General features: G+C 38.9%; 1 protein-coding gene across 3 annotated transcripts; it reads left to right on the top strand.

The window, feature by feature from the left end:
- Window positions 1–586: 586 nt before the first annotated feature.
- On the top strand, window positions 587–14,083 carry CUNH4orf36 (chromosome unknown C4orf36 homolog). 3 transcript variants are annotated; one of them, XR_005649231.1, is made up of 5 exons: window positions 587–989; window positions 1,717–1,854; window positions 4,585–4,739; window positions 4,973–5,294; window positions 14,055–14,083. XR_005649231.1 is itself a non-coding variant. In XM_039845831.1 (4 exons), exons 2-4 carry the CDS (start codon window positions 1,790–1,792, stop codon window positions 5,104–5,106), a joined length of 354 nt encoding a protein of 117 aa, XP_039701765.1. In that variant the 5' UTR covers window positions 587–989; window positions 1,717–1,789; the 3' UTR covers window positions 5,107–5,882. The 3 variants fall into 3 exon arrangements, 2 of the variants coding, with proteins under 2 accessions (XP_039701765.1, XP_039701766.1); XM_039845831.1 differs by lacking the exon at window positions 14,055–14,083 and having other exon boundaries at window positions 4,973–5,882; XM_039845832.1 differs by lacking the exons at window positions 587–989; window positions 14,055–14,083 and adding an exon at window positions 1,136–1,241 and having other exon boundaries at window positions 4,973–5,883.
- Window positions 14,084–17,430: the final 3,347 nt, after the last annotated feature.

The following is a 17,430-nucleotide window of genomic DNA, read 5'->3' as shown; positions in this document are numbered from 1 at the left end:
TCCTATCTACAGTTGGAATAATAAGTATCCCTTTTCTATCTCATAAAGTTATTAGGCCTACAAGTAGGTAATTAGGTACTTATACCATGTGGCAGGGAATTATAGACACGATCTTTAATTCTCAAAACAACCCTGTAAGAGATAGAGTATTATATTTGTTTTAGAGAAGAAATTGACACTTAGAGAATTTATGTAGGCAAGATTTTAAAGTCAGCAAGTGGCAGAACTAGAGTTTCAAACCGGTTCTGACTCCAAAACCCTCACCATAATGGAAAGGTAAGCTATTTTCATTTGATATTAAGTGATGACCGTCTGATGTATTAAAATGTAGATCAATTCTGAATCAGTGTAAAGAGTTCAGAAACTGGATCAATAGGCCACGTTTTCGGACCCCATCTTGCTCTTAATACGAACACGTAGCATCCCATATGGGTTTCGAGTTTTAGCGTTTAAAACTGCCGTGACCTACTAGGGCGTGTGAAAAACACTACCGCTTCCACTCCTCAAGTGTGAACACATCAGAAACTGAGCACATTTAAATGCGGCCCCAAAATGGTCTCCAAAAGGAGGTCCCCAAATAGCTTCAACACAACCTCCTTATATTTTATATTTAAGTGTCATTTTCAGGCAAAGGCCTTGCTTACAGCCCTCTTTCGCTCGTGGGCTTTGTTCTGTCAGCGGGTGCGGATCCTCGGCTGGGTAACCCAGAGGCCCCCGCCCCAAAGGGACCCCGCAGGGCTCATGGCCCGGGCCTGGCTCCCCGGCCCCTCGCCGGCCGGGCCCACACCACAAAGCCCTTTATTGATGCAGCGGCGTGATGTTGGGCGCCCCTGCTCTGGGCGCCGCCCGCAGCTCCGGGCGCGAGCAGAAGGAGGCGTGTGCCCGCAGCGCGGGCCCGCAGCCCGTACGCGGCCATGTGTGCCTAGGTGGGCGGGCGCTCTGCCCTCGGTGCGCGGGGAACAGCGGCCCTCGGAGCCTTCTGAGCGCCGGTGAGCGGGCGCGGCGCACCCCGGGAACTCGCCGGGGCGGAGCGGGCGCGTCGCGGATGCGGGCAGGGGCTGGGCGGGGCTGGGCGCGGCGGGGCGCGGGCGTGGGAAGGTGCGGAGCGAGGAGGGCCCACCCCTTCGCCCGCGCCCCGAGGCGGCGCAGCCGTCGCCCGCTGCCGGGAGCAGGTTTGCGCAGCGACCTGCACAGATTGAGGGGTGGGGGCGGAGTGGCCCCGAGACTCACCTATGAAACGTGTGCGTGGGAGAGGAAGTGGGAGTGGTGCTTAAAGTTGGATGCTTTTTAAGTTCAGATTTTTGAAAGAGGAAAAATCTGTAACAGTTTACATTTTTTTTTTTTTAAGGGCTAGGGTAGGGGCGGGAAGTTCCTGTGGCCGCACAGCCATTTATCGCTTAAAATTGCCACAGTCTGACGCATTTTGGCGATGCGGTGGTTTAGCTGGTTTGGCAGGCTCAGGCAATGACAAAATATCATGACAGAAAACCGGTGCTGTTAACCTGGCGGTTTCTCCATACACGGCAAGAAGTGATAAAATGAATTCCTGTAAAATCAAAGAGAACACAGTTCTACATTAGGAGTTCCGCGTCCACGAACATTTATTAGGGGCAGTCTGACATTAAATGCTTTTTTTTCCTGAATCTTTTTATTATTTGAATATTAAAAAGACATTCAAGGGAAAGCCATTAATTAGGTGTGTTGGAATTATTTCAGGCAGCGAAAAGAGTATCCGAGTCACTATTACATCAGGAACCTGTGTTAAGAGATTGGACTGTAATAATTCACCATGGCTTATGGCCTGCCAAGAAAGAACACAGTGAAAACCATTCTGCGGGGCAGTTGTTACACAGTGTAAGTATTTTTATTATGGTAAGCGTTGACTTGGAGTAGGGAGTGGTTGTGCTAAAATAAAAGTACTGGACACCATCATGAGATACTAGACTGACAGGCATTTTCAGGTGTCTAGTTACCTTTTTTTTTTTTTTTAATTCTTTTAAGGTGACTGCTTTTATAGGAATTTAATTATCTTGCTTAGTCTATACAACAAAACATGTTCAAATGAGAAAACGGAGGTTTGGAAAAATGGTTTGATCAAAGACATAGTTATGTACTGAAGAAATGACAGGGTTGGAAGTCTCCTTACTCTAAAACAACGTTTTTCTGCTGTTGCCCACCTCCTTAAAATACCTCTGTAGATAGTGCACATCTATCTAAAAATGCCTTGGTGTCAAATATAAGAGAGAAGTACTTAATTAGCTGGTACAAAGGGTTAGTTTTGCATCCTGTACACTTGCCAGGCAATATATGGACAACAAGGGCTTTGCACTCAAGCCTGGCTCTGCCCTTGGCTCCCCAAGTGACTCTGAGTAAATTATTTAACTTCTCTATGACGAGGCCTCCACATCTGTGAAATGCACATATCAATACCTATCTATATGGTGTAGAATACAAATGAAGTAGTGTTAGTACTTGCATGTTGCCTGACATATAGTAAATCCAAAATGAGCATTGGTTACTACCATATGGTAGTTTCACTCTGTGTAGTATTGTAGTACTACCTTATTTTTTGTTTCTAATTTTTAGACTTTTTTTTTTTAAATCTCCCACAATCTATGACATATTTATCATTATGGGTCAATTTAATTTTTCTTTTTAACAATATTCTAAGAAGTAAACGAAGATACCATATGTGGTTGTAAAACCGGAGCTATAGGAAAACCAGAAAAACTCACCATTGCATTTATTTAGTTTTGTCAGTTCACTGTCTTTAGACCTTGAACTATAGGCAAGTCCCATTATAGTCTATATTATTATAAACTTAACTTTCATAATGAAGATATTCCTATGTCTGGAGAATGATTTAAAGCACTGATTCCGTGGTTTTGGTTTGCAGAATTTTATGAATAATCTCTGCAAAACCAGTGCCTTCTCTGTCATTCTCAAGAGGAAGTATTTACTGTCGTACTATTTATAATGGCGGCAAAATTAAGGGGAACAGAATGGGAGTAGCACTCTCTGGAGTTCATTTGCTTTTTGGGGGATTTTTTTGGTTAAGTGTTTTTAGAAGATTATTTTAAAAATATACTAAAAACATACAAACAGTATAGAATTATTTGAAGAGAAAATAAAAATGCTATTTCTCATACTCCATTCCTACCCTGCACCCCAGTCTCTCTCAGAGGTAAAATGTTTAATATTTTTCTATCTGCTATACAAGATACATATATATATACCACACACACACACACACGTTTTTACACATTGGTTTTTATTGAACTTTGCTCCCTATGCCACTATACCTTGTAAAGCCTAGTGATCAAGAGTACAGATTCTGAAGTCTGACTTCTTGGGTTTAGATTCCAAACCACAACCAACAGCCTTGTGAACTTGGGCAAGTTGTTCTCTGTCCTTGTTTCCTAATTTGTAAAATGAAGATAATAATAGCACCTGCCTATTTAAGAAGGTTACTGTAGCAATTAAATGAGTTCATATGTGTAAACTGATTTAAACAATGCCTAGCGTGTATTAAGTGGTAGATAAATAGTAGCTGTTTTATTGCTTATCTTTCCAAATCAACATATAAGGGTAAACCTCATTTTTTCATTACATGTATGTTCCACAGTTTGTTTGACCAGGCTTTTCTTGATAGATATTAAAGCTATTTCTGAAGGTTTTTTTTTTTTTTTTGGACAAATGGTGCTTCAGTGAGCATTCGTAAAAATACATCTTAGAGCACTTGTTCGAGTACATCGATAATAATTGTAGACTTCAAGTCACTCCTTAAAGTTAATAAAGTAGCAAGGAAGCTGGAGGTAGGAAACAAAAGGATGAAAGGATGATATGTGTGTGGATACCTTCACTTCCCTTACTCATACCAAAACAGGTCTTTCCCCTATCTTTATGCATGTGAACTCACATGGACTGTAGATGGGAAACATGATATTTAAATTCCTAATTAGGATACCAAAAACAATTCATTTAAAGTTCCTAGTGATTATTTTAAATATTGTAGTTTGGGATTTCATCTCTTTCTCCAGTTTTCTAAGGATTCTCTTGATACTAGTGCTTCTAAATAAATGCACCTAGGCTAAGTACCAGCTCTGAAACTTAATTAACTTCTAAGTCTCCGTTTCCTTGTTTATCTACATCGTGGTTGTAAGGATTAAAATAGGATCACACACTCAAAGCCTTAGTGTGTGCCAAGTACCCTGCTCAATGCATGATTGTTCCTTCCGTAATGTGACTATGTTTTTGATCAGCCATAAAAGACTTGGACCTTACAGTTCGTAACTACATCCTTTTAAAAGATATGAGAAGATTGGATTAATTCCAAGGAGGCTGTATTGTGAACAAAAGTTCTCGTCATAATTTTTGGTAGTTTTGCAATATATCTTTACATTAGTTAATATATGGTTCCTTCTCCTGGCTAGATTTTCAACTCTGGAAAATCTTGAATATCCCCCTGTAAACCAAAATGTATAGTGGAAAATGGAACTGAGGTTTAATAAGATGTCTTTTGTGTATCCTATAGTAAATGCTTAATAAATATTTGTTGAATGAATTGATGACTTTTTGCCCCAGACAGGAACCTTGGGATCTTGCACTACTTACAAAGACCTGGTATACGAACCTAGCCAAAATCAAGTTGCCTTTCTTGGAAGAAATTACATTTGGTAGTCCTGTATACCTCAAAAAATGTATAACCAATAAGGAAAGTCTCCTCCCTTCTGCAGAATGTAAGTTCCATAAGAACAACTATAATAAATGGCAAGTTTTGTTTGTTATTTTGCTTATTATCAGATAAATATTTAAATATGTTCATTCACACCATTCCCCTTGTATATGTAGCCCTGCCTTCTTGTTTAGTATTCAAGAATGTGAATTTTGCTGTGTGATAAATGTACTTTTTAAACTAAATTACGCCTGGTGAAAATATCAATTGTATTGCTTCATGTATTTTATTTTTTAGCCATCAAATATGAAAGGGAGTATGAAATGAAGCGTCTGAATAACCTGAAATGTCAGGAAAATACAGCTGAGGAAATTCAATTTTCCCTAAGGGGAAGGCAAGTTGGTTTGAGAAGACCTCTTCCACCTAAGTGACAGGCATCTCGTAATCAGATCTGTACTCTGGCTTTCCATGTCTGAAGGAGATGAAGGGCTGTGACCTTTCACTGTGTGAAGTTTGGTGCAGACATATGAATGCCCACTGGTGGATGAGCCAGCTCCTCTGACAGATCTGCAGGGTCCCTGCCACATATTTGTTCCATTGTATCCCAAGCAACAGCATGGTAAGTAGATGAAAATCAGTCTGGAATTGAGTCATTTGTGCTATTCGTTTTAATTTTTGTAAAATTGTCCTAAGAGAAGAGGCAACTCCTTTTCAGAGACGATTTTTTTTTTTTTCTTTCTATGAGATCTAAGGAGGCACCAAAAAGGAGGAAAGAAATTTTTTCAAAAATGATAAACCGTGAAACCTTTTGTTTGGTTAAGAAATAATGTTGTTTTTTTTTTTGTAACTCTCCAGTTCCCAATTTTCAGTGAAATATTATTTATTCACATGTGATACTTTAAAGTAGCAAATAGATTATTTAGGTTTTGTTCTCCAAAAGAATTGCCTTTTTCCTCCTGCATAATTCATATTGTCTCTCTGGGATGCCCCTGGAGCTTGTGGAATACATATACGTGTGAAAGTGACATGAAAATACGAAGACTTTTTTTAAAGAAAACTTTTTAAAATTAAAATTGAGGTGACATTGGTTAATAAAATTATATATGTTTCAAGTGTACAATTCAGTATACATCATCTGTATATCACCTTGTGTGTTTACCACCCAAAGCCAAATCTCTTTCCATCTCTTATTGTACAGAGTGGCTAGAGAATGGGGGAGTAACTGGAAAGTATTAGATCTGCATGAACCAATTTTCCTAGAATTCGAATTCAATAAAACTCATTTGGATATGAAAGTTACATTTAAGCACATTTTGTGTTTGTTAGCTGATTCATTAGGCATTTTAGGATCTTTAGGTATCTTAACCTTATTATTAAATGCATTGTAGCCTAGTGTTTAAGAGTATATATTTTAAGCCTGGTTTCTTACTTATGTTAGCATTCCAGGGCCTAGCCCAGTGCTTAACTCATGTAGGCACTCAGTATACATTTGTTGATTATTGATTGAAAATTTCCAGATGTTCAAAGGTCCATAATAGAAAGTACATGTGGAAATAGTATGTATGAGTGGTGACAGTGGAGGCAAAAATAGAAATAAAATGCTATCATCTATACTGGGAAATCAATAGATTATGCTTAAAAAGGAAAAACCAAGAAGTAGCAATATCAAAGTGTTGTTTAGAGTATGGAAGTAAATAACAAAATAGGTGAAAGAATTGAAATTAGCTGTCTCTGTAGAGGTGAAAAATACATGGCAGGTATACACAGAAATATTGTTCTTAAAAGCAAATACTTATTTTATCTTTTAAAATACGTTTACAACTGATATATTTTTTAAAAGAGAAACAAACTGAGTTCCATTGAAATTAAGAAATTTAAGCTAAGCAGGGTTGGGCCTGGTTAGTACTTGGATGGGAGACCACTTAGGAAGACCAGGTGCTGTAGGCATAAAAAATAAAAAATAAGAGATTGTAAGCTGACAAAGTCCTTGCAATCTGTGAGGTCAACTAAGGGTTGCCTCACTTAAAAAAAAAAAAAAAATTTTTTTCTCAAGAATATACAGGGAAAGGGGGAGAGGGGACTAGAACCCAGATCTATTAACTGAAACCTACTTGTCTTTTACTACTACTGTCTTATGTAAATCTGATTTTTAAGAAATTAAAACTTACTGATAGCAATGTTAGATTCATGTTAGTTCAAAGTCCACATGAATTTCCTGAAACCCATGTGGTCCACCTTTGGCCCAGCTGCCTGTATGGCCTATTGGGAAAGCTAATATTGGAGAATATGGCTGGTATAGGGCATGCAGGCCCTATTCTAAAATTTCCCATCTAATCACTGGCTGCCCTGGGCCACAGCAGGTGTCTGGGCAGCAGGGTCATTTCCAGTGAGTGTTCTGTGTGCTGAGTTAAGAACACATGATTTCTGTAGGATGTCAGCTCCTAAGAGGAAGGAAAGAGGAAGGAGTTGGGCCACATGTGCTTCCTTTCTCTTTCCAAATTTATCAGTGAGCTCCACTTTTCTTACAGCGGAGTGAACAGAGGCAGAAAGAGGCCAGGGGTGTAACGTGGTTGAGATACTCTTTACCTAGAAGGAAACACCCACAGTTGGGAAGTGTTCCTTCTCAACGCCTTTATGTGTGATGACATACAAGACACATAAAGAGAAAAAAGATGAGATAAAATAGGAAAAAAGATGGTCTGAGTCAAGGTGAAGTTCAAGAAGTGAAATCGAAGGGCATTTCTTTTCTGACTCATCTGACTCACTCCAGACCCCTTGACTTTTGTTCTGCATATTCGGACATATAATGGGTGATCTTCTATGTAAAGAACATATTGAGGGTGTTGTTATATTCTTTGTGATTTTTAGGAGAGCAGCTCCCAGGAGATCTGGCAAGGCCCACATCATTTTAGATCCCCTACAATCCTGGTAGATAAGAAACCCCAAGAGAGCCTCACATTCCATCAATACATAGAGAGAACTAACATTTCTTGAATTCTGTGTGCCAGGGACTTCACTGTGCTAGTGCTTCCCAACATTTTTCATGTCATGGCACGTGTGGAAAATTATAAAATTCATTCATTCATATGGCATACTGGAGTAAAAGATAAATGAAGATGCTGAAGGCCAGGGGTGACTGGCCCAGGGGCTCTGAACAACCCAAGGGCTGAGGAATTCCCTCATTTGCATACTCATCACTCACAGCACAACACTGTGCTCTAACAGTTGGGAAGCCCTGCACTGCATACTTGGGACCCCTTATCTCATTAATTGTCACATTTATAGACAAGGAAACTGAGGCTCATGGATTTAGTAACTTGCCTTTGGTCACACAAGCAGATCTTGGGGTCAAACCAAGCTTTTTCTTTTTCTTTTTCTTTTAATCAAAGCTTTTTCTTAATCTAAAGCCCACATTCTTTGCACTATGTGATGCATTCTTCTGAAGGTCCGCTGAATATTTTGTTGCAGCCCTGCACGTCACTCACTGGATAATTTCTGGTCGGCAGTTCATTCATTTACAATTTATTTCAACAAGAATTTGGTTCTGATAATCTGTCCATAGTGCTTGGTGCTGGGGTCTAAGGAACAATGGACCCAATCCTGTCCATTTTTTAAATGAAAACATCTTTAGGTTGTTTCCATCTTTCATTGTTACAGACAATGCTTCTGGGAACACACTTAAGTCTCTTTATGCGCATGCTGTGGAAATTTCAAATCACACCAGGCCTAGAAAAGGAATTCCTGTGTCATAGGATGCATATTTTAGTTCTACAAAATAATGCCAAGTTAGTCTCCCAGTGGCTGTACCAATGTATGCGTCTTCCAGTGGTTATGAGTTTATTGGACATTTGCCTTTTTGTTTGTTTGTTCATTTTTGGGCTGCCCCAAATCTAACCTTGTTTCTGTAGTTTTGTAAGCCAAAAAGCTAGTGTTTGCTCTTCCTGATGCTAAAAGCCTGGGCACAAGCATGTGGCCTAAGTGTGCCCACCGGACGCCTCCTCCTCGGACTTTGTAGTGAGAGAGCCACAGAAGCAAGTCTGGTTAGGAATTCATTCCAGTGATAATGGCCACGGCATCCAGCACCCAGTGGCAGGGGTGGAAGTAACATCAACAGAGGTGTCAGGTGCACCTTAACACACCCTTCCCATGACAATTTAACCTGTGATTCTGGGTTTCCTGGAACCCCTGGCCCTACCTGTTTTCTTAACCTTATTCTCTAGCCTTCTTATTCATATAGTTCATACTGTGAGCTCTCCAATAGCCTTCCAGTTCTCCCACTAGAATTGATTGTAGTGCATTCTTTCCATACTGTCAATCACAATACATTAGAGGGCTATGAAATCAATTTAGTGGGTATGACCAACATTCAAAAAATGAAATAAATAGTATAGAATAGAAATATCAGAGTTCATTGGCTGTAGTAAGCATAGGGATTGTTTCATGAAACATATGCACATACAAACATATGTGTTAGATTGCTAAGTAAAATGCTTTTCTTCTTTTAGGTTATGGTTCAAACATTTGAAAAGTAGTTTTTAAGAGCATAAGCTCTGCAATTAGACCGCTTGCCTTCCCGTACCACTTGCCAGCCATATAACCTTGGGCAAGTTATTTTGGCTCTGAACCTTGCCTTCCTCATTCGTAACAAGGTAATATGTGGAGACGGTTAGATTTCTACCAGAATTCCTTTCCCTTTCTTTCATAGCAATGGTGTTTGTATTAGTTTATGCTGCTATAAAAGAATAGCAAAGACTAGGTGGCTTAAACAACAAAGGTCGAAAGTCTAAGATCAGGGTGCCAGCATGGTCAGATTCTTGGTGAGTGCCCACCTCCTGATTTACAGATGATCACCTTCTTTCTGAGTCTTCACATGGCAGAGAGAGAGAGATCATCTCACCTGTGTCTCTTCTTCACATTGACCCTGTTCATGAGGGCTCTACTCTGATGACCTAAATACATCACAAACATTCAGTGTGTAGTAGTGTTGTAACTGAGCACGTGACTGTGCAGCTAGGGCACGTTTACTACTTGACTTATGATTAAGTGTAGCTAACTTCTTGCCAATGGAATGCATGGCAGTGATGTGCACCACTTTCAACTATGAACCTTAAAAGGCATTGTGTATACCTCCTGCATTACCTTTTACCGTCCTTGGTGGGTAGGACCTCGATGTGGTGGTCATCAGCTTGACCACGTAGATGATGACAATGCAAACCATATAAATAGTGATGGTGGAACAAGATGGAGGAGGCCTGGGTCTTTTAATGACTATGTGAAGTTCTCTCAACCTGGACTACTCATATCAAGACCACTGAATATGAGAGAAATGTCTTTGTTTCCTAAGCCACTGCATTTTAGGATCTCTTTGTTACATATATCTTATCTTTACCCTTATACCCTATCTCATGGAGCTGTTGAGGATTATTCAAGCAATTCCTGATGTTTAATAAGTTATTAAATAAGGTATCCCTCTTAGTAGTGTTTTTGAAATCATGAACCCTGACTAATATGAGAACATGGATGTTAGCTTAACCTATTGTAATTGTTTCACAATATATGTAAATCAAACTTATGCTGTACACCTTAAACTTGTGCAGTGATATGTCAATTTTTTCTTAATAAAACTGGAAAAAATAAAAATAATATTAAACAAAAAGAACCCTGACTAGTAAAATGGGGGATGAGTTTAGCTCAGTGGTTCTCTGTGAGGTATGATTTTGTCTCCCTCCCACTCAGAGGACATTTGGCAATGCCTGGAAGGAATCGTTTTTGGTTATCTTAACTGTAGGGTATCATAAAGTCATCTAGTGGGTAGAGTCCAGGGATGCTGCCAAATATCCTACAGTATACAGGACAGCCTCCCACAACAGAGAGTTTTTCAGCCCCTAATGTCGATAGTGTCAAGACTGAGAAACCCTGGCTTAACTGATTGGTTTAAGCTCCTCAGGACACACTGCTAAAGTACATGGTTGGGTCCATCTGCATGATGGAGAATCATGAGGCAGGGTAATTTCCCCAAAGAAATGCAGACTATTATTGCCATGACAGGAGGAGAATGAATGCTGAGTAGCAGTTAACAGATATCTCTTGTACTCTTTTGGCTACGCACATTCACTCACACCCTTCTCTCCATATGTATAAACCCACTTACTGATTCCTCAAAATGGTATCTAGTTACTGCAGCAGGTCCATGTCTAGGATTTCAGTGTGATACATAGTCATTGTCTTTAGTATGGATCTTGCAACCAATGCCTAAATTATATGCTATCGACCCTGACACAATTGATATACTATGGTGGAGAGATACACACAGCGAAAAGATTGGGCTTTTTCATCTTGCAGATGGTCTTGGGCCATGGAGCTGGCAATTCCTCCCTTGGTTTTTGAGGGCAGAGAGGTGTTGCTGAATCTATTCCAACTTCACTGAGCCATCAATCCACCGTTACTGAGTCCAATTTTTTTTTTTTTTTTTTTTTTTTGCTTCATTTAGGAGACAAAGGTATAGGAACAGACAATAGGGGTATTGATACAGAGTTTTCATTGTCCCTCAGAATAGATATAAGCAAAAGAACCTAGTGACTCAGGCTTCTTTATTTGTAATTATAGGCATAATCTATTAGTCTTAATTGATCCCCAAAGAAGGAAAAGGCTGAGACCAGGAGTCTCAGACTTTCTTTGGAATTTTCTAATATGCTCTTACCCTCCATTCATCTGCTGCTTTCAGTTTCAAGCCCTCTCCTCTTCCAATCGTCTACTGTTACTGGGGTTTCACTTTGCAACTTTCAGAGCATTAGAATGTAGATGTAGTCTTCTCCATGGGTCTCAATTTCAGGTGTCATTTTTTCTTAGATCGAATCAACTCTCTGTCAGAGCAACTCCTTCCAAGTGCTAGAAGCAGACTCGCTCACTGTTTTGCAGATTGCTTTCCATACATGCATGTCCTGTTGGAATTTAGTTTCCCGCTTTCATCAAGGATTAGAGCAGGTGAGAGAAAGCATAACTTGAACCCAGCAAATGACTAAACATTTCCTGGGCTGATTACCTGCACCATCTCCTTTTCCTGGAGAGCTGATGCACCAAGGCTCAGGTGTTAACAGGAAGGTGACTGTCAGAATGCTAGACTACAATTTGACAGTATTGAAATTACAAAAATAGTGGAAATAGCTGATATAATTTCCTTCAAGAGGAGGGTTACTTCCTAATGGTGGTCTCTTTTCATCATGGAATCATATGACGGTGTGTGTGTGTGGTGTGGTGGTGGTGTGTGTGTGTAGACACATTTATATTTTTCTCATGTGTGTTTTAGAATTTGAAAGAAATTTCTAAGTTTTACTACAAAAGGCTTTGAAAAACATCAGAATTGGAAAGAGTAGCAAAGGAGAATTTATTTATTCATGTTTTGATTCTGACATTGTTATTTTTCTGGGTTAGATGCAACAGATGTTAATAATAATAACCAACGCAATAGCTAATATTTAGAGCACTTCAGATGTCCCAGGCATAGCAGCTAGAAATGGGCAGACTGAAAAGCTGTTAGTTTGTATCAGATGCTTGGAGTTGATCCCTGGTTTTCCTTTGAAGTGCTTGAGCTCAGCGACACCCTTTATTTTGATTAATTTTGGCTCATGTACTAGTGCATGTCCTCCTGGCCTAGCAATTAAGAATGGAGAAAAAAGCTTCTGACCTTTTCTAGCTATGGCTTTAGGGTTTAACCTCTGTTGAAAGGATATAAGGAAGGGATGAATGGCCACTTCCATCAAAACTGTAAAATGTCTGACATGCATTTTTGATAGTTGGTTGATACGGTCAAGGATCTGATTTGCTTATGTGTTGTTTTAGGGAGTCCACTATAAAGTAGCTTACAGTGAATGCTAAGAAGTATTGTTTATATTTAAGATCATGAATGTTTGAATCAGGTAATTACTTTAAAATAAAAGAGTTACTCAGGTATGTAAATTAGGATATTACCCTTTTCAGCATGGGTATATTCTTACATTTCAGCACCTGCTAAGGTACATGAGTTAAAGTTTTAAGAAGGTGAATAATAGAGGCCAGGATGTGATATTTAGTTTGAGAAGCAAGAATAATACTTTATTATTATTATTTATTATCATTCATGAGTGAAACTTATGAACTTTTATTATTTTGTTTACTTTTAATATGTAGTATAGACTCTGAAGTCAACTCCCATCATCTAGCCTTGTCATTTACTAGCTTAGCCCATGTTAAGTTGTTTAACCTCTCTCTATAAGCCTCTCTTCACCTGTGGGTAAGTGAAGGTACTGATGGTACCTCCATAATAGGGTTGTTGAGAGGATTAAATGAGATACATATAAAAGAATAAAAGAAGTCTTTTCCCTCTATCCATCTTGGGTACTCTACCTGGGGCCCTGGCACTGCATAAATTTGACTAAAGGACAGATAAGAGAAAAACAAATAGAAGTTTATTAACTTGTATATCGCACATACACATGGGAGCACTCAGAGATGAATAACTCAAAGAGATGATTAGAACTGGTGCTTATATAGCATCTGAACAAAAGGACAATACATTTTTAAAGAAGTGACAAGACAAAGGAAGAGGACTTTGAGCTTCTAGGGGTGGCAAATTGTGGGAACACAAAAAATGGGGACACTAATAGTAGGTAAGGGCTAGTTTTAGTAAGGTTATTTAGAGTCCTCTGGTCTGATAAGGTCTGGTATTATTAACCAAACATGTCTTCTGTGATTAACTTCTGTCCTTTCTGGTTGAGAGGAGAGGGAAGACACTTTTACAAATTTATGTCCTGCTTTTAGGATAATAGGAGGAAGTCAGGGAGTTGTTCTTGTATCTGCTTCTCAATTGTCTTCCACTCAAAATAATCCTTATGCCGAACTGGCATATTCTACTACTCTTCATGTGTAAGGGACCTGTCACAGACCTTGGTATACAGGAAGAGCTCAGTAAGTAGTGGTGGTTGTTTCTGTTATTATCATAGAAAAATTAGTATCACTAATTTGCTCTCATGGTTGACAAACCCCATTAATCTCATTTATTACAACTCGTGGGGTTTCTTCTAATCTTGGATTTAAACAGGCTATGCAAATTTATGGTTATAATCTTAATAACATCTGATCTGATGAACCGAGGCCAGAAAGGCTGTTGAGAAAAGGACCACAAATACTATGATAAATAGCATGCCACCAAGTGCAGGGTGAACGGGTCTTTCCAGTTGGTTTTGTTGACAAGGTGCTTCGTTTTTCCTTCCATTTATTTTATCCTGAAGGTGGAGCAGGTGCTATTTCAGGCTAAACACTTTGTGAACCCATTTACCACCCTTCTCTAAGTCCTGATTGGCCCATAAGTCCTTCTTATACCTTTGCATTCCATTTTCTGCAGGTGTCTCTTACTTGGAAGCTTTGGAATTTATTAGTCTCCCTTATAAAAACCTGGGAACAGAGACAGTGACTGAGCCATCTCATCAGTCTGGTTTCTCATGGAGTAGTCGTCAACTTGTCATCGACTTTTAGGGAGCTGCTTGAAATAGCCACAACTTCCTCTATCTTTACTCCTTTTCCTTAGAAAATATTATAGATTATAGTGTAATTATAATAAAACAGCAGAGTATAAAAATAGTCATTTATAGCCATTTAAAAGATGCAAGATAGTACAAAAAATATAAAGAAGAAAAAAATCATGTATAGTCCTGTGTACAGAAACAATCACTGTGAAAATGTTGCAGTCTTTCCACTTAGTCTCTTTCTAAGTGTTTCTAAGTCTCTTTCTTAGTGTTTATTATTTTAACATGGCTGGGAGCATTCTATCTGTACCACTTGATCTTGATTTTATTTCTGTTTAACCTTCTAACATAAATATTTCTCTTGGTTAAAATGTTTACATTTTAAATAGCTCCATAATATTTAATTTGTTGTACCATAGTTTACTTAAGTTAATCTCATTTTGGACATTTAAGTGGTTCCCAGTCTTCTGCTTTTATAAATAATACTACTATTATGTATAAGAATGTATTTATAAATAACAATGCCTTTATAAATAGGAACATCTGCTCCAAATAAATAAATGCATTTTTGCCAGTAATGCAGCTTATTTATTAAGATAGTTTCTTAGGCTTATCATGACAAAGATTATTAGTACATGTTGCCAGACTCTTCCAGAAAGGTTGCATGAATTTTCAGTCTTACCTGGAGTATATGAGAATGTCTCACTGAACTCTTACCAACAAGAGATATTCACCTTAATATTGTGTTTTTCTTACTGATAGGCAACACATATTATCTTATTTTAATGTACTTTAAAACCTTATTAATGATGTCGTTTCTATACTTGTTAACTGTTTTGTGCATTTCATTTTCAATTACAGGCCTCCTTTTTTTTCTGTGAGGTGATAGTGTTTTTATTTTTTTAGGCCTGAATTTTTAAAAACATACAATTAGGCTTTTTACTTTGTGTTAGGTTTGAGTAAAAAGTCTACTTCTTCACCACCAATTCCCTTTAAACTTGTTTTGGATCAATGTCTTATGAGTTTACCTAAACTCTTTTGAAACCTATAGTATTTTTTTATGTGCTTTAAGCTTTTAGAAGTTTCTCCTTGTGATAATTTTCAGACTTTGGAGAACAACTCCATAGCCATGTTTAATTACCCTTTCTTTCGGTGTTTTTCCTTCAGCCTTTACATTCTGACCACAGAGCAGACTGAAGAGCACAGGCTTTCAGTTGGTTTTCCTGAGGAATATGTCACTCCTAATTCTATCTGCATAGAACAGAAGTACATGAAATACTTCCTGTAATTTGTAGAACTGAATCTCAAAATTAAGGTACATATATGTGGAACATACACAGGTGACTTTTAAATTTATGAGAATATGAGATGAAATTAGAGATTAGGGATTAGTTGGTTTATTTCTCCATCTTTATGCCAAATAGTGTTTTATCCTTGAGCTACGCCTACGTGGTTGTCCGCATGATCATGCTATAGACTACTTTCCGTTGCTTCTACTTCTGTGAGCTCCAGGGAGATGAGGACAGCCTGAGAATTAGACTGGGATTGAAATCTCAGTTTTACAATTTAGTTGCTTAGTAACCTTGGACAATGCACATAGCCTCACTAGGCCTTTGTTTCCTCATGTTCGAAGTGAGGAATGATAGTACTTACCTCTTAGAATAAATGAAAAGATTAAATGGGATTTCATGATCTGCCTCACTAGCTTGGCGTGTAAGTTTGGTCATGCCTTTTATGAATCCCTCCATGCCAATAAATTTGGGATCCCCTATTTAAAATCTCCTTTACAATTTAACCAAGAACCCCAGGTGCTTATTCTTCCAAAGGAGTCCCCTTCACAACCTTAGAGTGAAACTCAGAAAAGCGTAACCAGTCCACTAGTAGGCCCTGGTTTCAGCTGTCGTTTTTGTTGGGACCTTTTAAATTAATCGGTCCCACCTAGTTCAGTGGGCCCTTACCCACTGCTACTTTCTCGCACACAACATGGCTGTGCCCAAGCTTGGCCTCTCAAGGTTACTTCTCTTTAGGTTATATCTACATACTCAGTCATTGTGTCCTGTATTACCTTGTGACAACTGTGCCAGGGTGACTGGATACAGAGGAATTTGTCACTAGTCCAGACATCTCTTTCTTTCACGGCGGGTTATTGGATCTTGGTATCTTTTCTTGAAGGCGGATGTCATTTGGAACCATCCAAATCCATTTGAGAAATTCTGATAACGATGAATTTCAAAAGGGTAGGGCCAAGGTCACCTTACCCTCCAGGATGCTCCTTAAATCCACTGTGCAAATTTAACCCCCCATGCAAGTGACTCTTCTAGGAACAGGGAAGGTCTACCAGGGAACTTTTTGACATCCAGACAGAAATGTTTGATACTTCTCTTAATAAATACGTTTTTTTTTTTTTAAAGTCGTGCTTCATCAAACATAGCCACATATACATAAAGCACCTAGCATGCCCCTGTCACCTTGCAGGTGCTCAGAAAATTAGTTCTCTCCCCACTTTCATTTCTCCTTAGCTCTACCACACCTCTGCATTATTTAAACTGGAAACATGTAGCTTTCCAGAGACCTAACCCATTCCTGCTTAGCCCTGTGTAAATACACTACAGATGGTTCTGGGTTGCCTTCTAACAGGCTTGCTAAGCTTGGTGTAAACATTGGCTTGTTCTCAGGTGTAAAACAAGAGTTGATGGCAACAAGTTGTCATGCTGACTTCTGCTGGCCTCTAGCGAGGTTCCACCTTTAGAGATGCTTTGGGGTGTGTTGGTCTAGGACAGTTTATACTTTCTTCAAATAGTTAGATTTTATTTTACATTTGTATTCAACTTTATTTTTATTCAGTAAGCATGCCCATTTTATCATGGAAAATAGTTTGCTAATCCACAAATGAACAATGCATAGCTAGTATTCCTCTTAAGACAGGCAGATGCTTTTATAAAGAATGCCTTGTCACCAACCTTTGCCCCATAAATAACCTTTCTGCTCTCTGTGAGAACGGGTGTGGCCCCTGCTATTTTGGAGGTTTGGTTTCACAGAACCATATTTTCCTCGTCTGGTTTCACCATGGTGCCTGGTTAGAATACACAGAGGGGCCCCTGGGCCATTGTGGTCAGATGCTGACCTCAGACCATTTTCAGACTCCAGACAAGGTCTTTACTACACCCTTGCAGAATTCCCAGACTTCACCAGAAGGCCCAGGGGTGTGGCATCACAAAGCCAATGCTATTTTCCAAAAGAATTATTTTGAGTACA

This window comes from Pteropus medius, unplaced genomic scaffold (assembly GCF_902729225.1).
Source record: "Pteropus medius unplaced genomic scaffold, Ma_sr-lr_union100, whole genome shotgun sequence".
Taxonomy (NCBI): Eukaryota; Metazoa; Chordata; class Mammalia; order Chiroptera; family Pteropodidae; genus Pteropus; species Pteropus medius.
Note: the sequence above shows the minus strand (reverse complement) of the source record. Positions and strands in the feature narration are given on the sequence as shown.

Coding starts and splice junctions, on each gene's coding strand:
- CUNH4orf36 (XM_039845832.1), top strand. CDS start 1,790: ATGGCTTATGGCCTGCCAAGAAAGAACACAGTGAAAACCATTCTGCGG. Junction 1,855..4,584: donor CGGGGCAGTTGTTACACAGT/GTAAGTATTTTT, acceptor TTTTTGCCCCAG/ACAGGAACCTTGGGATCTTG. Junction 4,740..4,972: donor TCTCCTCCCTTCTGCAGAAT/GTAAGTTCCATA, acceptor TTTATTTTTTAG/CCATCAAATATGAAAGGGAG.